At 38.5% G+C, this 26,696-nt stretch overlaps 1 protein-coding gene across 1 annotated transcript; it reads right to left on the reverse strand.

Annotated features, from left to right (window-relative positions):
• Positions 1-234: 234 nt before the first annotated feature.
• On the reverse strand, positions 235-26,696 carry LOC310633285 (vomeronasal type-2 receptor 26-like; the record flags this gene model as incomplete). Its single annotated transcript, XM_083350984.1, has 4 exons — positions 235-1,139; positions 3,393-3,519; positions 5,616-5,828; positions 26,511-26,696. The coding sequence occupies 4 exons, from the start codon at positions 26,694-26,696 to the stop codon at positions 235-237; spliced, it is 1,431 nt and encodes a 476-aa protein (XP_083207110.1).

Below are 26,696 nucleotides of genomic sequence, written 5' to 3' on the forward strand. Positions count from 1 at the left end.
GCTAACCTGTTGCTGAGGAAAAGGAGGACTACCAACAATTTAAACCAGATGAAGACTCATTAATAATTAATTTATATTATTGTTTGATGATTATTTCAATTTTTCATTTGATTAACAAACTTCATATTTTTATTTCCTCCAGTTCAAATAAACTTGTCAAACAAATGCAAAGGAAGCATACAAACCCAATAATAACGAATAGTTAAACATTATGAGTTTGAAACTATTTCACAGTCATTTCCCTGCTTTTATCATTAGATGTTGCTTAGTGTTTAGATCTGGTCTCAGGATGATAATGTAGCACTTGGGGAAGAAGATGCAGCCCAAGAGTCCAGCACTGGAGGCCAAGATGCAGAAAACCTGAACAGCAACCATGGACTTTCCTTTGGTGCTCAGATAGGTGGGCAGGAAGGAGATCCAGACACTGCAGAAAACCAGCATGCTGAAGGTGATCAGCTTGGCTTCATTGAAAGCCCCAGGCAGGTTCTTAGCCAGGAAAGCTACTGTGAAACAAATGGCAGCTAGGAAACCCATGTAACCAAGGACAACATAAAACATGGTGACAGAGCCTTCATTGCACTGAAGGATGATCTCTCTAGGCTGAGAGTGCAGGTCAGACTCAGGGAATGGAGGAGAAATTGCCAGCCATATAGCACAGAGGAATATTTGGCCAGAAGAACAAGCAAGGATGTTAGAGTTGGCCAAACTCCTTCCCAACCATCTTCTCATCCTGTTCCCTGGTTTTGAGGCCAGGAAGGCAAACACCACTGTGATTGTTTTGGCCAAGACAGAAGACACAGCTATTGAGAAAACAGTGCTGAACACTGTTTGTCGGAGAAGACAGGTGGCTTTTCTTGGTTGACCAATGAAGAGAAAAGAAGACAAGAAGCAAAGCAGGAGGGAGACCAGGAGGATGTAAGAGAAGTCCCTGTTGTTGGCTTTGACAATGGGAGTTTCTTGGTATTTAATAAATATGGTTAAAACAATGGTTGTGGTTAAGAACAAGAATAAGGCAAAACACACAAGGATGATGCCCAGATTTTCTTCATAAGACAGGAAGGTTATAATTTTGGGGATACATTGGACTCGGTTTTCAGTTGGATATTGATCATCTGGGCACTTGGTGCATTGTTCAATATCTGAGAAAACAAAGTAATATTAATGTCAGGACCCACCCCAAACCACGTCTTAGGAAGACAAAACTCTTGGAGCCAAATCTAGTCCAAAAGGAATCTTTACTATGACATGCTTGCTTGTAGGAATACAAGACAGGACTTAATACTGTTATACAAACTGAAACCCTATAAAGAGTTCCCGGTTCAACCCCCCCCTTCACCCCATTTGGTCAGCCCCCCATCATTTACCTCGTATTATCCCTCTCGTGGGAAAAAGGAACTTAGGATCTTTTATGTTTATTGCTTTCTTCCTTGACACAAGCCAGATGCTAAACTACCCTAGCCCTCCCTTTTGTTCCCCCAGTTCAAAAGGCTTCTCTTTTCCTTTGAAATGCCTAATACAGACTCAATACACATTTGTTCCTTCCTCCTCGGGAGATGGCAGAATCCAGGAACAACGTTTTAAACATACATTTATGAATATGATATAAATGGATTCTGACAGGTGCCACAGCCTCCCTTCTCTGAGGTAATTCACTAGATTCTTACCTTGCACTGACCTTACCGTATCCCATATCCTGGGAGAAGTAGAAACTGTCCAGATATTTAGGAGGATGGGGGCCTATTGAATTATACGGGGGAGTGGAACAAATAAAGCAGGAATTGTGCCAGAACAGGCAGGATTCTGAGAACCCACAAAGTGGCAATGTTTTGGATGGCATTTTGCATGCCAATTATATCTACTCTGGTGGGACAAGCAGATATCCTCAAGGGAAGGATAAATAAATTTTCTTATTTATTTATTTATCTATTTATTTATTTATTTATTTATTTATTTATTATTTATTTATTTATTTGTTTGTTTATTTATTTATTTATTTATTTAAATGTTTTAATTTTAGTTGGATGATAGACATATGCCCAGTACTTTTCAATATCTACATAACTGACATAGATGAGGGAATAGAAGGGGATCTCATCAAATTTGGAGATGACACCAAGCTGGCAGGAATAGCAAACATCCAAGAAGACAAGCTCAGAATCCAAAAAGATCTTGAACAATGGGCCATATCTAACAAAATAAAATTTAATGTGGAGAAAAGCAAGGTTTTACACCTGGGCAGGAAAAAAACAAAGGTACAAGTACAGGTTAGGTGAAACGTAACTGTGAGAGGGACCTTGTATTCCTAATAGATGATCACTTAAACATGAGTCACAGTGAATAACAACAACAACAACAACAACAACAACAACAATAATAATAATAATAATAATAATAATAACAATAATAATAATAATAATAATAATAACAATAATAATAATAATAATAATAATAATAATAATAATAATAATAATAATAATAATAATAATAATAATAATAATAATAATAATAATAATAAAAGTTGGAAGGGACCTTTGAGGTCATGTAATCCAGCCCCCTGCTCAGGCAGGAAACCCTATACCATTTCAGATGAATGGCTGTCCAGTCTCTTCTTAAAAACTTCCAGTTTTGGAGCATTCACCGCTTCTAGAGGCAAGTTATTCCATTGGTTAATTTGTCTAACAATCAGGAAGTTTCTCCTTAGTTCCAGGTTGCTTCTCTGTTTGAATAGTTTCCATCCGTTGCTTCTTGTCCTGCCCTCAGGAAATTTGGAAAATAGCTTAACTCCCTCTTCTTTTTGGCAGCCCCTGAGATATTGGGCAGCAGCCAAAAAAGCTAATACAATCCTTGGTGGTATGAACAGAGGAATAGAATCAAAGTCATGTGAACTATTAGTACCACTTTATAAAGGCCACATCTGGAAGAGAAACTAAGATGACCAAAGGCCTGGAGACTAAAATATATGAAGAACGGCTGCAGGATTAGGGAATGGCCAGTCTAGAGAAAAGAGGGACTAGTAGGAACGTGATAACAATATTCCAGTATTTGAGAGGCTGCCACAAGGAGGAGGGAATCAATTAATTTTCCAAAGGACCAGAAGACAAGAGAAGAAACAATGGATGGAAACTAATCAAGGAGAGAAGCAACCTGGAATTAGGAAGACATTTCCTAACAATAAGAAAAATTTACCAGTGGAACAGCTTGCCTTCAGACATTGTGGGTGTTTCATCACTTGAGGTTTTTTTTAAAGATCTTTTTCTTATCTCTCCCATTATGGAAGAAATTAGACACCACGAAAATTAAGAACAAAACAATTCAGTTCATATATCTTTGACATACATATTGATCAAGGAGCTCTGGATGAATCCAATAGCTTTCCCTGTAGTATCACCCACCTTCCTGAGTGGAGATGGTCCCCTCTGGACAAGGAACGCAGTCATAGCAGCAAACGGGTTCTCCTTCTCGAGCCTGCTTGACAAATCCAGGATGACATTTTTCCACACATTTGGACTGAGGCAGAGACTAAGCAGAAAAAGAAGAAACATCAAAGAAAATATATTAGGCTCACTATCCATGTAAGATGGAGGTAGACATGAACATTAGCCAAGTAGTCTCTGAGTTTCACATAAACTAATATGAAATCTGACTACTTCCAAATGGTTGCAGGAGATACAATTACAGCCAGATTCCCTTATTTAGTTCCTCTTTTTTTCTTCTGGCATTTCAGATTGCAAAAAAAGTATCTTTCTAAAGTCTGGAGGGATGAAATTGAGAAAAGATTTAAGCATAAAATGACAACCAGTGAGTTCTTCCACATAGTGGAATTAACATACATTCCTTCTTTTTTCAGATATGCATGATTTTCCACTCATACTAAATTTCAGATTAAATGTTAGTGTAAAAGATTAAATTTTCATTCCATTAGATTTATTAAAATAAAATACAACTGTAATGAAGAAAGAAATTTCTGACCAGTAGGATCTGGAAATGTTTCTTCTGGAATACTTAAACATTGCAAAGCTGCTTCTCTTTGAAATAGTCCTAAACTATCTCCCAGTTATGATAGAAAGGGAAAAAAATCCTTTCAAATAATTTTTGTCAACCTGAAAGGAGATGTTCTTTGCAAGATCCAATCTAGGTCGATCAGCAGGACCAGAAGTTTATTCTTCCAAACTTTTGAACTTGTGCTGGAGCCCATTTTCAGGGAACTTCTCTCTACTAGAATATGTTCTTTGGGCTATGTTCTATGAGTCATATTTAGGTGATGTCTTCCTATTGGTTGATATTTAGGTGTGTTGATGTCCAGTGATCGGCTGTTGTTTCCTTGTGATACCAATCCCTCAGCTTCTAAGTACCTCATAAGCTGATTGTAAATCAGTACACATATTGACTGACAAGGGATCCATTTTCCAGGCTTCAATCATTTCCCTGGATATCTTTGTACCTGCATGGCCAACAATCATAGTAGCTGCAAAATTGAATGTATGTCATTGTTAATTGCAATGTGAGATTGCCAATGAGTTTGGGTCTCCACGTCTGACTGGTCTCTTGTGTTCTTGCAATCTAGTCATTATCTTTCTGCCAGTCTGTCCTAGATAGTCACAGGGGTAGAGGATTCAGCAGATTACATTAGAAGTATCTCCAACCTCTAAGTGATCTTAGCAATGCATGATCTCTCCTCGTATGGTAACCTCTAAGCAGTGTGTGATGCCCACTTGCAGATCTCAGAAGCTGCATTCTACTGCTCTCAAAATGTTTTTGACCTATGGCAGGGTATATATATCTAATGTAATTTACTAGTGAGGAGTCAGAGATGGAGATCCAAACTTATTGGTAGCCTCACACTGCAATGAACAAGTACATACATTCAAGCTCACAGGGAAATACACAGCCATATTTATTATTAGTTTAATTTGGAGCCTCTCAATGTGTTTTAAGGTAGCTAACAATAAAGGTAAACAATTGTTTTCAAGGGATTTTCCAAAGTGCCCTCTTATAAGCCAATGCTCAAATCTGAGTAATATTTCCCTCAGAATTGTCCCTTATTGTTTCTGATATTAGGAATTGTTTTTCTTTGCATCAGAGTCATGCTTCAGTTTTCAAACCATTATTGTAGCAAAATGGGTGGCGAATGTATTTAATAAATAAATAAAATTAGGTAAGTAAATAAGTTCACATCTGGCTAGTCATAGTGATTTTATATGAACTGAAAGCCTTAGACTTCCTTCCCAAATTGTCCTATCTCAGTGGGTTAAAGAGAGGCACGTATAGCTATGATCTGGTCTGGACTGCTTAAAAACATCATAGACCATCGACTTGACATTTTAGGGAACACTGTCCTCATCCAGGACAAGATGAAGATAATTTCCCACTTAGCTCAACAGGACCTTCATTCAATCTTGATTACATTTCATTGGATTCAATCCAAACCTGAACTCAGGCACTGGTCAACAGGATTGCCTTCAACTTTGATATTTGAAGACAAAGAGCAAGTCAGCCTGAAGCTATTAACACCAAAATCCTGAGCATATGAAGCCCTCTCTGGGTTTAATCCATTTGAAATGGGTCATAATTCTTTGGGAGGGGGGGAGGAGAAAAGTCATCAATATTTTCCCCACCTTGTTGAGCAACTTTAACTGTGACAAAGCATCTTGGTTGATGATCAATTTCTGCCTTTCAAAACTCCCCAATTGCTTGTTGACGGGATCCTCCTTGGGGAGAACCACCCTACTAATAATTTTCAGATCTGCTGCTATGTCTCCATTTTGATCCACGTACACTTTCATCAGGGAAAGATTGCACATTTCCTCGGTCTTTAGAAATGGATGGAACTGGAATGGAAGCATGCAGGAATTTCAAAAGCAGAAATTTTGGTTTCTTATCTCACATGGCCTTTTTAAATTTGAATCTTTCTTCTACATTTGTTTAATGTGCGAATATTGTGAGTTGGGGAAACAAATCTCATCAATAACTTCAGAACTCAAGAACAAAAATTTCTCAATCACACAGTACACTGACAAAGAGTATATTGAAAAGATGTGTTTGACAAAAAATAGTGTCTATTATCGGGAACGTTTTAGGAAAGGTCACAAATAAATTGGACAACACCCCCAAATAACTAGAGTAATCATGAACTGATTGAAAAGAACAGGATGATTATCAGAAAGCAAGGATTTGTTAAGAAGAAAGTTGCAAGGTTAATCTTCCTTTAGGTAGATCAGATGGGGAAAATGACCACAGGAACGAATTCTACTTTATTATAAGACTACCATTAACAGTGTGACGTATAAATCTTTCACCACCTCTTTTGCCTGTCTAAAATTTAGGGAGGATCTTTTTTCTGAGTTTTTTTCTCTCTCTACCTGTTACGCAGCTATGGTTCCCTCCCTGCCATCTGATCTGAGCTTGCCCTACGCAGCATCTCTTTCTCTGACCTTCTAAAATCATTCCCTCATATCCTTACATTTCCTTAATAGATTGAGTGAATGCTGGTGCTATAATTTTGATGTTAGCAAATAATTAACAAAATGCTTCATGATGTGATGAGTGGGGATCTCCTTAATTGAGTGCTGGATGGTCTGATAATTAAGTGGATACAACTACCTTAAAATTTGTGCTCAAATAAATTTTAATCTAACATAAAAATGGGGAGTTATGAACGACAATTATGCCTTGGTCGTTGATTCTTCTACACTTTCATTAATAAAGGAAGGTAAGTAGATAAATCATAATTCTGTGATGCAAGGTGTCTGTGGAAATTACCAGGCATCCAGGTCAGGGTTATCCCAAAGGTGCTTTTTCAGGAGGCAACTGGTGACCCTGAGGACAGACGTAAACCTCCAAATGGCCCCAATGAATCTCTAAAAGAATACAAATGACCAACTGTCTGCAAGGAATATAAATCCTTGCAGGAATATAAACCCAAAGACTCAGAAAGCTCAGAAGGAGGAAAAGCCAGGAGTCATCTGCAACATACAATGTAATAACTGCAACAAAACCACTATGTAGGACAAACAGGCAGAAGACTAGCAGAACGCATCCACGAACACCAACTGGCAGTCAAAAGGCATGATGAAAATTCTTTATTTTCCCAATATATAGACAGATTTAATCATAGTTTCAATTGGCAAAATTTGACAAAGAAAAACAAGAAAATCCAGTTGCCTCATGAAAAAGCATCTTTGGGAGAACTATGACCCAAATGTCTGAGAATCTCCATAGACACTCCAGCACTTCTCCACTGGTAATCAGCACTCAGATCAACATAGATCACCATCAGACCAACAATCAAGAAAGCAATACTCCAATCAAGAAACTGCCACAGAGCCATTGATGAACAGCCCAAACAAAGAATCCCTAAGATCGCCCCCACCCACCCAGAGAGGAAAAGACATAAGAATATAAACAGACAGCAAGCAGCACTCCATACTAGCACAGATGATGTTATCTAGTTAAGGTAATGAAACATCTGCAAGAAAAAAACAAACTCAGAGCACAAAAGATCCCTCATTTCAACCCTGAGCTTCAAATGTACTCCTTCATTGGAATATAAAACCTTTCATTCCTCACCATCGAGTCAGAGCTGAAGAAACTTCTTGGATGAAAAGTGAAATATCTTCAAAGAAAAAACAAGAAAGTCCAGTTCTCTCCTGAAAAAGCACCTTTGTGATGCAAGAATTATAATAACTCTATCTTGATCTCTTTTTTAAATTCCTAGCTTCCAGGAAAAAAAATGATTGCATGATAGAGAGAGGTGTGTAGGTAAGTAAAAAATAGTTGGAAAATAACTATTTTTAGCATCTTAGATTTGACACATAAATTATTTAGAATGTCTAAACAGAGGCATAGAATCAAACTTATGTGAAGTATTAGTACTGCTCTATGAAGCCTTAGTAAGACCACATCTGGAATACTGCATCCAGTTTTGGTCACCACATTAAAAAAAAGATATTGAGACTTTGGAAAAAGTACAAAGAGCAACTAAAATTATTAAAGGTCTGGAGACTAAAATATATGAACAACAGTTGCAGGATTTGGGAATGGCCAGTCTGGAGAAAAGGAGGACTGGGAGAGTGGGGGGGGGGCATGATAGCAAGATTACAGTATTTGAGAGGCTGCCACAAGGAGGAGGGGGATCAATTTATTTTCCAAAGCACCAGAAGGCAAGACAAGAAACAACGGATGGAAAGTAATCAAAGAGAGAAGCAACATGGAATTAAGGAGAAACTTCCTAACAGTGAAGACAGTTAACCAGTGGAACAGCTTGCCTTCAAACGTTGTGGGTGCTTCATCGCTTGAGAGTTTTAAGAAGAGACTGGACAGCCATTTGTCTGAAATGATATAGGGACTCCTGCTTCAGCAGGGGAATGGACTAGAAGACCACCAAGGTCCCTTTCAGCACTATTCTGATTCATTGTCTTATATAACTCAAATGGATGGCAGCACAATCTAGATCTTTCTTTAGGATTTCATTTGCTGTTTTTCTGATATTATTCTTTACATAGAGTGGTTATTGATTATAATAAAGTAGTATATTTTAATGATTTGATAATAATCATATTATTAATCTGATGATAATCTCATTAATGATGCAGTGGAATCATATCAGATCCCCTTGCAGGCATCACACGTGCAGAAGACATTGCACAAAATTTCCATCAGCTACTTTGCCTTCCAGAAGACAAGGAAGAGACCAAAGCAGAAGAGTCATGTTGGTTTAAAGGTAAAGGTTCCCCTGCACATATGTGCTAGTCGATTCCGACACTAGGGGCCAGTGCTCATTTCCGTTTCAAAGCCAAAGAGCCACCATTTGTCCAAGGATGACTCTGTGGTCATGTGGCCGGCATGACTAGATGCCAAAGGTACACGGAATGCTGTTACCTTCCCACTGTAGTTGGTCCCTATTTTTCTACTTGCATTTTTACATGCTTTTGAACTGCTAGGTTGTCAGAAGCTGGGACAAGTAACAGGCGCTCACTCTGTTACGCGGCACTTGGGATTCGACCTACCAAACTGCCAACCTTCTGGTCGACAAGCTCAGCATCCTAACCCACTGAGCCACCGTGTTCACGATGGTTAACAGGAACTTAAAATCAGAAGATCTCTGGGAACATTTTTCCCAGATGCAGCGTTCTTCCAATAAGTACAAGATCTTATACAGAAGCTCAAGATCTTAAAGAATGAAACTCAGAGAGCACCAAACACCCTGAAAAAGAGTTTAGTTTGACGGATCCTTGTTGGGACCCCATACCTTCCATGGCTGCAGCCTTGGAGCCCCCAATCTCTCTTTTCCCTTCTTCCTTCTCCTCTGGGATTTGGACACAGCATTTAAGGCATGGGCCAGAATCTTAAGGGCGCTGTAAGTAACACCTCCATTTGGGATTTGCACTCTATTCCTCTTTTTTTGGGTCTCCAGTGGGGCTTTCTGGGTGCACCTTTTCTGGCCTTTGACAGAAAAGATGTGTTTTGAAACAGAACAGTGAAAATACTCATCTTGAAATTCACGTTTCACAAAGAAATCTGTTTTATAGGGATCATCTTTTGTCTTTTCTTTCCACTGAGGAGGAAAGCTACAAATACTATGGACATACTTGAGAAGCCTGTGCTTTTTCATTGAATATACTCCATCCATTGTCATGATCCAGACTTTCCCTTCAATGGGTCCTGGTAAACTTTCAAGTGTTAAATGGAAAGGAAGAATTCTGTCGAAAATGGAAGCAAATTCTATGAAGTGAACAAAGACATTCACTTGTCTCCACTTGGAGATGACATCCATGAGAGGTGCTGTATGACCAGTTATTGAGAATCGTTGTGAGATAACAACACAAATTCCATTCTGGACAAGCATAGGAATAAAAGTTCTCATGGAATTCTCTCCCTTCTCTGTGTCTGGAGCAAAGAGACCAATTAGGATCCATCCAAAATGGAGCAGCAATTGGAGAATTCCTGGGTATTGGAACCCTTCTTTGGGGAGCATTGGGTGGAAAAAAGGAAACAGTCTTTTATCACTCAGAGCCTCTGAAGCAATTTTATTTCTGATCTGAAAAAGTAATGAAGAGTGCCGTGTTATATTTGGGGTCCTACCAAGTCCAAATTTTTAGCTTTTAATAAATCCATCTTTTTTCCTCATGCACCTATTAGAACAGTCTCTTGTTGATTAGTCATTGGGCCATATCAAGATAAAGAATATAAAACACAGAACATTAACAAGACTGCATGTAAAAGAAGTTTTTTTTAACAAAAGTAAAACAGAATAAGCATAAAGAATGAAAATGGTATTATCACTCTCAGAATTTACTGCAATCAGACTACATATGAAGATCTCAACTGAACTAATTTCTTCTAAAAGAGGGCCATATTATATAACATTTTGAATTCTGACCACACAGGAAATATACTTTTTTATTATTAGGATACCAAATAGGTCATTTCTCTAATGTGCAGTCCAGGATATTGATCTCCCTCTTTCTTACATAGTTGACATTCACATAATTACAACCACGTATTACATCTTCTATCTCTGGACGGAAGATTTGTATCCACAAATACAAGTATGTTCTCTACAAGTGATAGGGAAGATGCTTGTCAGTCTGGAAGGTGTATTTGCAGCAGTCAATGCATTTCAACCTTACTGAGGATGGCTATGTCTTTCGCTGTTTTGAAAATCTTGGATTCTTTGGGGAGTATTTTTAGCTTTTTCTCAAGTTGTAAAAAAAAGAGAGGGAGAACTACAGTTCCTAATAAAATTTGTCAGTTGTTCAATCCAAAAATGTTTTAATTAAAATTTGTTTTTTCTATCAAAGTTTTGGGACTCAAGCAGTTTTCATACCAATATTTTTTTTCAAAAAAATAATAATTATATGCCCTAATTTTTTAAATTATAAATTGTATAAATTCCCAATTGAGATCTCAGGGCAGGAGCTGAAGTCCTTTTATCCACCCTTAAGATACTTCTCAGATGATTTCATTCAAACAGTTCTTGAATTCCATAGAGAAGAAAATTTTGGATCTATCACTCAACTACTCACTTTACCAGAAAGACATAGGCAAATGCAAACCTGTGGGACTTTATAGGTGCCTGCTAATGTTGACATCTGGATGGAGATATCCCTGTCAGCTCCATCAACAAGTGCCAAAAGGTTGTCCTTCCTTCCACAGCTGTAGTTGGGAACATTGGCTTCTCCAGTAGAGAGCATGTCCAGCAAGGCATCTGAAGTGCCAAATGTGTTCAAATAGTTGTCATAGATATTGTAGCCAAGTGTGAGATTGTTCAGGAGCTGATGTTTCTTGTTAAGCACTTCAATATTGAAAATCATGGGTAGTATTTTTTTTGTCTTTTTAGCTATTAAACTAGTATAAAACCATACCTATGTTATATTAGCATCAACAACAGCAACAACCAAATACTTTTTCTCTACTTAATCCTCTTTTTCTCCACAAGCTGAGTCTTAAGCCAATATTGATCTAAAACCAGAGAATAATTATAATAATTATAATAATCCTCCACAAGGATTAAAAATCAGAAATACACCGTTATTTGTAGCAGTACTAATTTTCATCAGCCCAGTAAACAGGTTGCAAAAAATTCAGTCATTAAAGTAGAAGAATCTTAAAAGGAAGAGGATTTTTGATAAGTCACCCAGAAAATTCATCCTCTATTCCTATAAAAATCAGGAATTGAGTATCAATCAGTGGTTATAAAAATATGGAAATAAGCTGGGCAAGGGAAACTACAACAATCACTACTTTCAAAAACATTCAAGTCACAAATTCAACAGAAAAAGGAAATTAATGTGGACTTCTTTCAGGTTTTATTTATATTATATTTATATATTTATATTTATTAAATTTTTATACCGCCCTTCTCACGAAGGACTCAGGGCGGTGTACAGGGCAATAAATATTAAAAACGAAGTACGAAAGTTAAAAAACAATTAAATATTATGCCCGATATAAACAGTAATTAAAACCATGTTAAAAACCCAACCCTTAACCCATCAAACCAGGCCGGATTGCTCAAATAAATAAGTTTTTAGATCCCGCCAGAAGGAGCGAAGGTCGGGGGCCTCATGTTTGGATTTGCCTCATGTTTGGATTTTAGCCTTTCCCAGAAAATAAGACTAAAGAGAGAGGTTATGGAAATAAATAAATGAATAGTTTTTTGTTCTTTTTTTAATTTCCATAGCCTCTCTCTTTTGTCTTATTTCTGGGAAAGGCTAAAAGGCTAAAATTAGTCAGATTCTGCAATACAGGAATAAGTAAAATAAGGAAAAAAAGAAGATTGTTAGAACTAGTAATGAAGGGAATGAAACTCCGTCACAGTGAATGACTTACAACTGAATGTGATTGGAAGGAGCCATGTCGAAAGGTAATGCTGCAGGTGCCATTTCTGAGGCAGAGATGACTATGCTAATGAGAAGATCTCCTGGCCTATAATAACTCCATGGCTTTTCTCCATCCTGGTGGTCCACATTCAGTGGGCACTTCATTCTCAGCTTCCCAGAGACTGGTAGGGACACCAGCAGCATCAGCATCAGAAGCAGAAGGTCCATAAGTGATGGGGTGAATCAATCCCTTTTCTCTTTCTAAAAAAGAATTAGCAGAATTCAAAGCATTCTTACAGGATGGAATATCATGTGGCTTTCCTAATTCAAACAGAGACAAACTAAGATTCACCTGGAAGAGAAAGTAGATTCAAGAGCACAGCTCCTGCTTGTCCCGTAACTTGAGCCACAAAGAGCATAACCGGTGGCATTTATAGTTTTCTGATGTAAGATCTCTCCCATGTTGTTTCAGCCTGATGTTTACATCAAATTCACACACTGGAGATCCAGAAGAGGTCTCAGAGCCAGGGATTGTGAGAAGGAACTTCTCTTGTGACTTCTTCTCTTGTGACTGAACTTCTTCCATGTAATGAGAGAGAGCTGGAAAAAAGTGAGTGAAAATTCACAGATACACCCCTTGGGGCACTGTTCTCTAATGGTCTTAGCCCTTCCTGTTAGGACATGTCCAGAAAGTTATGCTAGAGGAAGATACTTCAACAGCCAGAAAAGTGACTTCTGCTGTCCTTCAATGGGGTCTCTTGCCTCCAGAGACTGCTAGGGAAGGACACCCAGAGCTATGGAGTTTGTGCCACTTTAGGTTGGTGACACTTAACTCTAGTGCTGCCTGTGCTTTAACGCCATAGAATAAATCACTATCCTTGAACCCAACCTAATGTTAAGAGTTTGGGATTTTCTTTTCCATTAAATTTCCATGTATTAATCCAAATTTGATCTGATTTTATAATTTCTTGTGATTGAAGTGAAATTTCATTTGCAATCTGTTCTAGAAATATCCATTTTTGCATGAGAGCTGCCTAAGAGACAGGAAAGTGACAGCCTGTGGATTATGTCATTGGCTAAGGGATAGAAAATTATAGAGTGGGTAGAAATTTTTGTTTTACTTTGTTTGACACTATCTGTGTTGTTTCTCCACACTGATAAAGACACTGAGAGCCATTAAATCCTGAAGATTCTTGGTTTCTTAAATATACAGTGTAATATGAGGTCTGCAGCTGAGATGGTGGCAGCACCCACAGTGCGGTGGATGGTGGTGACCTTATTTCTTGCCACAACCACCAGAATTTGGCTTGGGAGGATCTGATGGCAGATCCTTTGGTTGTGTAGATGCAATTAAATAGAATATTTTTAATATTTTATCATTTTATCATTGGGGCTTGTTAGTTTATTTTTTTTAACATTTGTATTATTGTGTTTTATTGTTGTTAGCCGCCCTGAGTCCTTCGGGAGATAGGGTGGCATATAAGTCCCAAAAATAAATAAAATGAATAAATAAATAAACTTTCGTCAATATATGGACAGTATGCATTACCTTCACCAGAGGCCTTCATCCTCCAACCATTGGCCAGTGAAACATGTTGATTGCTGCGTTTCATATGGACAAAACCCTCTTTGACTTTGGTGATACATTGGGAAGCCCCACTATCAACCACCCACAGATCGTTGTATATGGCTGTTGGTTCATTAGAAACAGCCAAACCAATGTCCTTCTTTGTCTTCCTATTGCTATCCGCATTCTGTTTTCTACCCTTCCTAACAGAACCTAGCTATATGCCCTTTAGCCCCACAAGAATAGCATTTTTTAACAGTATAAGCAGTAGTATACTGATGTTCCTCTTGTGGAGATGGCTCTCTCTGCTGGTCTCTGTCTTGCCTCCTTCTGGACTCCTCCAGCAATCTTCTGGTTATCCCTGGCAGTGTCATCTCATCTTTGGACAGAACTTCCAAAGAAGATACGTATGCATCATAACTGTTGTCTAAGGAGGACAGGATGATATAAACCTGATGCAGCTCTGAAAAAATCAATTCTTTCTTGTGTAGCTCTTGCAGAGTTGTCTTCATGAAGTTCAAATGGGCTAACATCCCCGTTCTTTTGAAGATGACCCCTAAACAGTTTACGTGTGAGGTGTATGTGTGTGCCCACAGTATCACGAATGTAGATATGTCGCAAAGTGGTCCAACACCTAGCAGCAGACACCTCACCACGAATATGGACAAGCTGCTGGTCATTCAGTGTTAGTCCAATTATGCACAGAGCCTTTTCATTGTCACGGTTAAACTTCTGTGCATCGTCCTCATCTTCTGAATCCCAAGCAGTCACATCTGGAGGGTCATCAACTACAGCCCATAGTTGTTCCTTGCACAGCGGCAAGCAACACTTTGTAGACCATGTAACGTAGTTGGTCCCATCTAACCAGGTTATCCAGGAGATGCCTGACAACTGTTCTTGTGCCCTTTTTACGCCGGATAGCTAACACAAACTCAGCTATGATACTGTGTGTACTAACTCTCAGTACGTATCTGGACCCATAACCAATGTTAGCAAAGTGCTTCTTGAGTTATCGGGAACCTACACAGGCAAAAGCGTACTGAGAATAGTAAGAGTCACACAGTAAGCACACAGATACACTGAGTTGTGATAAACAGAAAAATACTTTACTATTAGGTGTAAAAACAAAAACACAATCCGGATAAACAGTCCAGGTCATACAGGAATAACAACAGAGAAGCAACAGCAACAGTCCAGGGAGTATCCAAAATACAATGTCTTTTTTTTTTATTGAAAAGTTTTAAGATACAATTTTCCTTTAAAAATCCCCCCTTCCCCCTCCCTCCTCCCCCCCTACCTCCCCCCCTCCCCCCCTCCCCCCGACTTCCCAAAGCTAAATACAAGGTATATATATAAAAAGCAATCACAAACAATCATATACTAACAACTATAAACTCTAAAATCTATCACTCTCTAGCTTACATAGGATAAAACAAGCCTTAGTAATATTGAATATATATAAAAAGAAACTAAAATAAGAAAAGAAAAAAAACGAAAGAAGACTTATTCAAATGCTACATAAAACTTCTTAACCCTATACTTGTTCTGGATAAACTCAATCCATTTTCTCCATTCCATAATATAGCGTTCTTGCGAATGATCTTTCAAATAGGCCGAAATCTTCGCCATCTCTGCCAGGTCGGAAACCTTTAAAGTCCACTCTTCTATGGTCGGCAGTTCCTCTTTCTTCCAATATTGGCCTATCAAAAGTCTTGCTGCCGTAATTAAGTTCAACATCAACTTGGTGTCCACAACTGTAGCGTCTGCAATTATTCCCAACAAAAAAAGTTGCGGACAAAACTTTATCCTCTGTTTAAAAATCTTCTGCATAGTCCACCAGACTTTTATCCAAAAAGCCTTAACCTTCTTACATGTCCACCATATGTGAAAATATGTTGCATCTTCATCACCGCACCTCCAACATTTAGGCTGATAATTCGGATACATACTTGCAAGCTTTTTAGGATCTAAATGCCATCTATAAAACATTTTGTAAAAGTTCTCTCTTAGATTTTGAGCTTGAGGAAATTTTACGTTCCTCACCCAAATCTTTTCCCACGTGTCCATTGTGATAACTTCCTGGATGTTTTGGGCCCATTTTATCATACAATCCTTAACAAGCTCTGTTTCTGAGTCAATCTCTATCAATGCAAGATATATCCATTTGATATGTGCTGGTCCCTGATTTCTAATTTGCTTTATCAAATTTTCATCAGTCATTGTAAATCCATTTTTCTGATCTTCTTTCCACCTGGCCCGTAACTGAATATATTGAAACCAATTTTGAACAACCTTCTCTTCTCGCAAGAGGCTATATGATTTCAAACACCAAACATTTCTTTCCAAACTAAGGATCTCCTTGTACGTAGTCACATCATGTTTGAAGCCAGCATGTATATTTTCTATTGCGTGTTTTGGAATTGCCCACAATGGTATCTTGCAACTTAACTTATGTCTATACTTCTTCCAAACTCTCAGCAATGCCTGTCTTAAAATATGCACCCTAAACACGTTGTCTACCTTCTTATCATACAACAAATATGCATGCCAGCCAAACAACAAATCATGGCCCTCAAGATTTAATAACCTCCCTTGCGTCAAATTAATCCAATCACTTAATCCTACTAATGCAGCAGCTTCATAATATAATTTAAAATTAGGCAATTTAAGGCCACCTCTCTCACGAGTATCCTGCATAATCTTAAGTTTAACTCGTGGCTTTTTTCCTGCCCAGACAAATTTATTAATACCTCGCTGCCATTCCTCCAAATTAGAATCTTTCTTAAGAATCGGTATCATTTGAAATAAAAAAATTTAGGCAGGACATTCATTTTTACTGCTGCAATCCGTCCCAACAAAGACAATTGCAATTTTTCCCAACTCTCCAATTCTTTTTGAATTTTCCCCCATAGTTTTTCATAATTATTTTTATATAGCTTTGTATTAGAGGGCGACAAAATCACCCCCAGATATTTAACCCTTTTAACAATCTCAAATCCAGTTAGTCCTTCTAAGAGAGCCTTTTGCGAAGCTGTCATATTTCTGGCCAAAATTTTGGTTTTCTGTGTATTAACTTTAAATCCAGAAACCTTCCCATATTGTGTTATTATCTCCATCAGGTCCACAACAGAGTTCTCTGGCTGGGTCACTGTAACAACCAGATCGTCTGCGAATGCTCTCAATCTGTAGTCCTGATCTCCAATTTGTATCCCCTTAATTTTTTCCGAATTCCGAATTTTAACCAATAATATCTCTAATGTTAACACAAATAACAAGGGCGATAACGGACACCCTTGCCTTGTGCCCTTCTCAATATTACATGCTTCTGTCAAGCTATTATTAACTATAATTCGGGCAGTTTGTTTTTGATATAATGCCCTAATCGGTTGTAAAAAATTTTCCCCAAAATCCATTTTGTCTAAAACTTTCAACAAAAATTTCCAATTCAATTGATCAAAAGCTTTTTCAGCATCTAAAAAAATTAGCACCGCAGCGATCTGGTTGTTCCTTTCCAAAAACTCTAACACATCAACTATATGCCTCACATTATTTTTCATTTGCCTACCACTAATAAACCCCGTTTGATCCCCATGAATCACCTGTTGCAGAACCCTCATCAGTCTATTAGCCAAAACCTTAGCAAATATCTTGTAATCTGTATTTAAAAGCGATATCGGTCTATAATTTTTAACTTGAGTAGCATCTTGGTCTTCCTTTGGAATCAAAGAAATAAAAGCTGTTCTCCAAGACGGTGGCACCTTTCCACCCCTCTGGATTGTCTGGAACAGTTCCTTTAACGGTTTTATCATCTCTAATTGTAAATTTTTGTAATAGGCCGCAGTCAAGCCATCCGTACCTGGTGCTTTATCCACCTTCAATTCCTTAATTGCTGTGAAAATTTCTTCTTCTGTAATCAGTTGATTAATCCCCTCTTTTTGTACTTGCGTAAAAACCTACACAGGCAAAAGCGTACTGAGAATAGTAAGAGTCACACAGTAAGCACACAGATACACTGAGTTGTGATAAACAGAAAAATACTTTACTATTAGGTGTAAAAACAAAAACACAATCCGGATAAACAGTCCAGGTCATACAGGAATAACAACAGAGAAGCAACAGCAACAGTCCAGGGAGTATCCAAAATACAATGTCTTTTTACTGGTCTGAAGGTCAAGTACACAGTTCCTAAGGTTTAATACAGTAGTAAGAAAAAAAGCAAAAACAATGAGAGCAAAGAGAGAGAGAGAAGCCACGTTCCTAGCTCCCTCTTATGGCCATTGGAAAAACTTACACACCCATTGGCCAATTAGCACCTTAAGGTTATAACATCATGGTTTATATATTTCCAACCCAACCAGGTAGGCTATAACCATACTGTATGCCTAACAGCCACATAACAGAGTGAGTGCCTGTTACTCGTCCCAGCTTCTGCCAACCTAGCAGTTCAAAAATGTAAGTAGAAAAATAGGGACCACTACGGTGGGAAGGTAACAGCGTTCAGTGCGCCTTTGGTGTCTAGTCATGCCAGCCACATGACCACAGAGACATCCTTGGACAAGTGCTGGCTCTTCAGCTTTGAAATGGAGATGAGCACCGGCCCCTAGAGTTGGAAACGACTAGCACGCATGTGCGGGGGAACCTTTACCTTTACCTATGTTGTCTCCAGAGATTGCTGGAGAAGATCACTTGTAACTATGGAGTTTGGTGGCAGTCTAGGTTGTTGACACTTCACTCTAGTTCTCCCTGTCTTCTAACACCATCTGTACCCTTGAACCCTGCCTAATGTTAAGAGGAGCTCCTCTTTGGTATTTCATCCACTATGAATACACACATACACACACACACACACACACACAAACACACACACAAATCCTAAATTAGAGCTGATTTTAAAATTCCTTCTTCCTGAAATTAAATTTTATTTCCCATCTTTTCTAGAAATATAAATTTTTGAATGAAAGCTGACTAGGTAGCAGGAAATTAGACTATACTGTTGAGTAAATAGAGAGAAATTTACAAAATGGATAGAATTTTTCCCCCTTGACACTCTTTCTGATACCCTTCCATTTTCATGGAAGACACTTAGGTTCTTTATATTTTGAAGTTCCATGGTTTACTAAGTCAAGAATGGCTGTGAAGTCTGCAGATGCGATAGCAATAGTGATCACAGTATGATGGATGGTGCAAACAGTTTTTTGGGGGGGAACCTGGTTGCCTTTTCTTGTTTTATGGATGCCCTTGGTGGAATGGGTCCCCTTTGACATTTCCATCTCTCAAGCTTTGTGAGAACCCCCATCCCCCACCCCAAAGGGCTCCAAATGCTTTGAAGATGCAATTGAGAGTCCTGTGCTTCAGCTTTATCTGGGTGATTTGTTGTTGTGAATACATTTCTTAACTGGAGGAATGTACATTGATATGTATTCATTGGGTTTGAATAGAGAACTGGGGATGTGATAGAGAGAAGGGAGCGGAGTGGATAGACAGGTCATCCCAAAGTAAGAACAGAGGATGATCCATATCACACCCGGTCCACTACCAATCAGAATAGAGCTGGAAGTGACCTTGGAGGTCTTCTAGTCAAACGCTACTGCTCAAGCAGAAGATCCTATCCCATTTCAGATGAGTAGCTATCCAGTCTTTTCTTAACAAACTCCTCTTCTGAAGGCAAGGTGTTCCATTGGTTAGTTGTCTCCACGGTTAGGAAGCTTTTCCTTAATTCCAGGTTTCTTTTCTCCTTGATTAGTTCCCATCCATAGTTTCTTGTCTTGCCTGCTGTGCTTTGGAAAATAAGTTGATCCCCTCTTCTTTGTGTCAGCCCCTAAAATACTGGAATGCAACTATCATGTCACCTCTAGTCCTTCTTTTCTCTAGACTAGCTATTTGAAACTTTCTAGAAAGTTTCTCTAGACTAGATATTTGAAAGTTTCTTTCAAATAGCTAGATAAATACTGTTCTAAATAGACACTGTTTGAACATAATTCACTCAGGAGAGAAACCCTATAAATGCATGGAATGTGGAAAGAGCTTCAAGATGAGTTGTTCCTTGCTTCTAAAATAATTTCTGTGGGGGAATTTCCCTTCCAACTGTATGAAACGTGAAAATTTGGGATTCCAGTTCTAAGGCAGCGATTTATAGGCAAAAATGTGATGATAGCAGATGATTGGGCTGAACATGTAATTTGGAAGATTGAAAGACATGAAGGAAAGAGAAGGCAAGGGATATGGGACAAGGCAAGGTGTCGGGTAGTGGGGAACAACTGATCCTTGAAAGATCAAGGCAGCCTTATGGGCTCCATAAGAGTCAACTTGCAGAAAGTTAATGGAAAAGAATGTGTGAAGAATTTTGGGGGGTCTTCTGAGAGAATTGGCTGAACCCCTGAAGGACAGGGTGAAGTTGGCAAAGATGGAAATTGAGTTGTTTGGAAGTGGCTAGAATTGTGTTATAGATTTGGTTATTTTTTTATCCTTTGTGGATAAACTGTGTTCTCTGAGTGAAAGCCTTATCTTCTTTTGACATCTTTAGTAAAGTTGATTTTCACTTAACTCGTGTTCACCCATGGCCTTCTTGCCTCAGCTTGGCTGAGCTACTACTCCCAAAACCAGACCAGGATGGATTTTATTTTCAATCCTTTTCAGACCAATTGATCTAAATACTGATATCACAATCCTGTCAGCAAGTTACAGGCTACAAATACATCTACTAAGGGAATTCCTTAGCCCAAGTCAGAAAGTCTGTTCAGCATTTCAGCCTACAGAAGATGGAATGGAAAACAAGAAGCCATGAAGAGCGTGGAACTTGATCTGGAGTTGAAATGAAGGGAGATTGCTGAGAAAGAGCACTTCAGGAGAATGAGAAGGAGCTCCAACACTAGTGAGAGATGCTGAAATTGCAACACCAAATCATCTTCACTAACCCCTTTCTCCCCAGTAGAACCCATACCTTGGGGGAACAGAAATTTTAATTCACAAGAAACAATGAAAGAGATGAGGTTGATACCTTCCTAATTAACCTGCCAAACTGATACCACTTTAAAACCCAGGAAATGACTCAATTGTGTTTTCTCTTGAAAAGTTGCTTAACCCAAAGATTGGCTAATCTGTTGCTGAGGAAAAGGAGGACTACCATCAATTTAAACCAGATGAAGACTCATTAATAATTAATTTATATTATTGTTTGATGATTATTTCAATTTTTCATTTGATTAACAAACTTCATATTTTTATTTCCTCCAGTTCAAATAAACTTGTCAAACAAATGCAAAGGAAGCATACAAACCCAATAATAACAAATAGTTAAACATTATGAGTTTGAAACTATTTCACAGTCATTTCCCTGCTTTTATCATTAGATGTTGCTTAGTGTTTAGATCTGGTCTCAGGATGATAATGTAGCACTTGGGGAAGAAGATGCAGCCCAAGAGTCCAGCACTGGAGGCCAAGATGCAGAATACCTGAACAGCAACCATGGACTTTCCTTTGGTGCTCAGATAGGTGGGCAGGAAGGAGATCCAGACACTGCAGAAAACCAGCATGCTGAAGGTGATCAGCTTGGCTTCATTGAAAGCCCCAGGCAGGTTCTTAGCCAGGAAAGCTACTGTGAAACAAATGGCAGCTAGGAAACCCATGTAACCAAGGACAACATAAAACATGGTGACAGAGCCTTCATTGCACTGAAGGATGATCTCTCTAGGCTGAGAGTGCAGGTCAGACTCAGGGAATGGGGGAGAAATTGCCAGCCATATAGCACAGAGGAATATTTGGCCAGAAGAACAAGCAAGGATGTTAGAGTTGGCCAAACTCCTTCCCAACCATCTTCTCATCCTGTTCCCTGGTTTTGAGGCCAGGAAGGCAAACACCACTGTGATTGTTTTGACCAAGACAGAAGACACAGCTATTGAGAAAACAGTGCTGAACACTGTTTGTCGGAGAAGACAGGTGGCTTTTCTTGGTTGACCAATGAAGAGAAAAGAAGAGAAGAAGCAAAGCAGGAGGGAGACCAGGAGGATGTAAGAGAGGTCCCTGTTGTTGGCTTTGACAATGGGAGTTTCTTGGTATTTAATAAATATGGTTAAAACAATGGTTGTGGTTAAGAACAAGAATAAGGCAAAACACACAAGGATGATGCCCAGATTTTCTTCATAAGACAGGAAGGTTATAATTTTGGGGATACATTGGACTCGGTTTTCAGTTGGATATTGATCATCTGGGCACTTGGTGCATTGTTCAATATCTGAGAAAACAAAGTAATATTAATGTCAGGACCCACCCCAAACCACGTCTTAGGAAGACAAAACTCTTGGAGCCAAATCTAGTCCAAAAGGAATCTTTACTATGACATGCTTGCTTGTAGGAATACAAGACAGGACTTAATACTGTTATACAAACTGAAACCCTATAAAGAGTTCCCGGTTCAACCCCCCCCTTCACCCCATTTGGTCAGCCCCCCATCATTTACCTCGTATTATCCCTCTCGTGGGAAAAAGGAACTTAGGATCTTTTATGTTTATTGCTTTCTTCCTTGACACAAGCCAGATGCTAAACTACCCTAGCCCTCCCTTTTGTTCCCCCAGTTCAAAAGGCTTCTCTTTTCCTTTGAAATGCCTAATACAGACTCAATACACATTTGTTCCTTCCTCCTCGGGAGATGGCAGAATCCAGGAACAACGTTTTAAACATACATTTATGAATATGATATAAATGGATTCTGACAGGTGCCACAGCCTCCCTTCTCTGAGGTATTTCACTAGATTCTTACCTTGCACTGACCTTACCGTATCCCATATCCTGGGAGAAGTAGAAACTGTCCAGATATTTAGGAGGATGGGGGCCTATTGAATTATACGGGGGAGTGGAACAAATAAAGCAGGAATTGTGCCAGAACAGGCAGGATTCTGAGAACCCACAAAGTGGCAATGTTTTGGATGGCATTTTGCATGCCAATTATATCTGCTCTGGTGGGAGAAGCAGATATCCTCAAGGGAAGGATAAATAAATTTTCTTATTTATTTATTTATTTATTTATTTATTTATTTATTTATTATTTATTTATTTATTTATTTATTTGTTTATTTATTTATTTATTTATTTATTTATTTAAATGTTTTAATTTTAGTTGGATGATAGACATATGCCCAGTACTTTTCAATATCTACATAACTGACATAGATGAGGGAATAGAAGGGGATCTCATCAAATTTGGAGATGACACCAAGCTGGCAGGAATAGCAAACATCCAAGAAGACAAGCTCAGAATCCAAAAAGATCTTGAACAATGGGCCATATCTAACAAAATAAAATTTAATGTGGAGAAAAGCAAGGTTTTACACCTGGGCAGGAAAAAAACAAAGGTACAAGTACAGGTTAGGTGAAACGTAACTGTGAGAGGGACCTTGTATTCCTAATGGATGATCACTTAAACATGAGTCACAGTGAATAACAAAAACAACAACAACAACAACAACAACAACAACAACAACAATAATAATAATAATAATAATAACAATAATAATAATAATAATAATAAAAGTTGGAAGGGACCTTTGAGGTCATGTAATCCAGCCCCCTGCTCAGGCAGGAAACCCTATACCATTTCAGATGAATGGCTGTCCAGTCTCTTCTTAAAAACTTCCAGTATTGGAGCATTCACCGCTTCTAGAGGCAAGTTATTCCATTGGTTAATTTGTCTAACAATCAGGAAGTTTCTCCTTAGTTCCAGGTTGCTTCTCTGTTTGAATAGTTTCCATCCGTTGCTTCTTGTCCTGCCCTCAGGAAATTTGGAAAATAGCTTAACTCCCTCTTCTTTTTGGCAGCCCCTGAGATATTGGGCAGCAGCCAAAAAAGCTAATACAATCCTTGGTGGTATGAACAGAGGAATAGAATCAAAGTCATGTGAACTATTAGTACCACTTTATAAAGGCCACATCTGGAAGAGAAACTAAGATGACCAAAGGCCTGGAGACTAAAATATATGAAGAACGGCTGCAGGATTAGGGAATGGCCAGTCTAGAGAAAAGAGGGACTAGTAGGAACGTGATAACAATATTCCAGTATTTGAGAGGCTGCCACAAGGAGGAGGGAATCAATTAATTTTCCAAAGGACCAGAAGACAAGAGAAGAAACAATGGATGGAAACTAATCAAGGAGAGAAGCAACCTGGAATTAGGAAGACATTTCCTAACAATAAGAAAAATTTACCAGTGGAACAGCTTGCCTTCAGACATTGTGGGTGTTTCATCACTTGAGGCTTTTCTTAAAGATCTTTTTCTTATCTCTCCCATTATGGAAGAAATTAGACACCACGAAAATTAAGAACAAAACAATTCAGTTCATATATCTTTGACATACATATTGATCAAGGAGCTCTGGATGAATCCAATAGCTTTCCCTGTAGTATCACCCACCTTCCTGAGTGGAGATGGTCCCCTCTGGACAAGGAACGCAGTCATAGCAGCAAACGGGCTCTCCTTCTCGAGCCTGCTTGACAAATCCAGGATGACATTTTTCCACACATTTGGACTGAGGCAGAGACTAAGCAGAAAAAGAAGAAACATCAAAGAAAATATATTAGGCTCACTATCCATGTAAGATGGAGGTAGACATGAACATTAGCCAAGTAGTCTCTGAGTTTCACATAAACTAATATGAAATCTGACTACTTCCAAATGGTTGCAGGAGATACAATTACAGCCAGATTCCCTTATTTAGTTCCTCTTTTTTTCTTCTGGCATTTCAGATTGCAAAAAAAGTATCTTTCTAAAGTCTGGAGGGATGAAATTGAGAAAAGATTTAAGCATAAAATGACAACCAGTGAGTTCTTCCACATAGTGGAATTAACATACATTACTTCTTTTTTCAGATATGCATGATTTTCCACTCATACTAAATTTCAGATTAAATGTTAGTGTAAAAGATTAAATTTTCATTCCATTAGATTTATTAAAATACAATACAACTGTAATGAAGAAAGAAATTTCTGACCAGTAGGATCTGGAAATGTTTCTTCTGGAATACTTAAACATTGCAAAGCTGCTTCTCTTTGAAATAGTCCTAAACTATCTCCCAGTTATGATAGAAAGGGAAAAAAATCCTTTCAAATAATTTTTGTCAACCTGAAAGGAGATGTTCTTTGCAAGATCCAATCTAGGTCGATCAGCAGGACCAGAAGTTTATTCTTCCAAACTTTTGAACTTGTGCTGGAGCCCATTTTCAGGGAACTTCTCTCTACTAGAATATGTTCTTTGGGCTATGTTCTATGAGTCATATTTAGGTGATGTCTTCCTATTGGTTGATATTTAGGTGTGTTGATGTCCAGTGATCGGCTGTTGTTTCCTTGTGATACCAATCCCTCAGCTTCTAAGTACCTCATAAGCTGATTGTAAATCAGTACACATATTGACTGACAAGGGATCCATTTTCCAGGCTTCAATCATTTCCCTGGATATCTTTGTACCTGCATGGCCAACAATCATAGTAGCTGCAAAATTGAATGTATGTCATTGTTAATTGCAATGTGAGATTGCCAATGAGTTTGGGTCTCCACGTCTGACTGGTCTCTTGTGTTCTTGCAATCTGGTCATTATCTTTCTGCCAGTCTGTCCTAGATAGTCACAGGGGTAGAGGATTCAGCAGATTACATTAGAAGTATCTCCAACCTCTAAGTGATCTTAGCAATGCATGATCTCTCCTCGTATGGTAACCTCTAAGCAGTGTGTGATGCCCACTTGCAGATCTCAGAAGCTGCATTCTACTGCTCTCAAAATGTTTTTGACCTATGGCAGGGTATATATATCTAATGTAATTTACTAGTGAGGAGTCAGAGATGGAGATCCAAACTTATTGGTAGCCTCACACTGCAATGAACAAGTACATACATTCAAGCTCACAGGGAAATACACAGCCATATTTATTATTAGTTTAATTTGGAGCCTCTCAATGTGTTTTAAGGTAGCTAACAATAAAGGTAAACAATTGTTTTCAAGGGATTTTCCAAAGTGCCCTCTTATAAGCCAATGCTCAAATCTGAGTAATATTTCCCTCAGAATTGTCCCTTATTGTTTCTGATATTAGGAATTGTTTTTCTTTGCATCAGAGTCATGCTTCAGTTTTCAAACCATTATTGTAGCAAAATGGGTGGCGAATGTATTTAATAAATAAATAAAATTAGGTAAGTAAATAAGTTCACATCTGGCTAGTCATAGTGATTTTATATGAACTGAAAGCCTTAGACTTCCTTCCCAAATTGTCCTATCTCAGTGGGTTAAAGAGAGGCACGTATAGCTATGATCTGGTCTGGACTGCTTAAAAACATCATAGACCATCGACTTGACATTTTAGGGAACACTGTCCTCATCCAGGACAAGATGAAGATAATTTCCCACTTAGCTCAACAGGACCTTCATTCAATCTTGATTACATTTCATTGGATTCAATCCAAACCTGAACTCAGGCACTGGTCAACAGGATTGCCTTCAACTTTGATATTTGAAGACAAAGAGCAAGTCAGCCTGAAGCTATTAACACCAAAATCCTGAGCATATGAAGCCCTCTCTGGGTTTAATCCATTTGAAATGGGTCATAATTCTTTGGGAGGGGGGGAAGAGAAAAGTCATCAATATTTTCCCCACCTTGTTGAGCAACTTTAACTGTGACAAAGCATCTTGGTTGATGATCAATTTCTGCCTTTCAAAACTCCCCAATTGCTTGTTGACGGGATCCTCCTTGGGGAGAACCACCCTACTAATAATTTTCAGATCTGCTGCTATGTCTCCATTTTGATCCACGTACACTTTCATCAGGGAAAGATTGCACAT

The sequence above is a fragment of the Vipera ursinii genome (assembly GCF_947247035.1).
Source record: "Vipera ursinii genome assembly, chromosome: 2".
NCBI classification, from domain to species: domain Eukaryota; kingdom Metazoa; phylum Chordata; class Lepidosauria; order Squamata; family Viperidae; genus Vipera; species Vipera ursinii.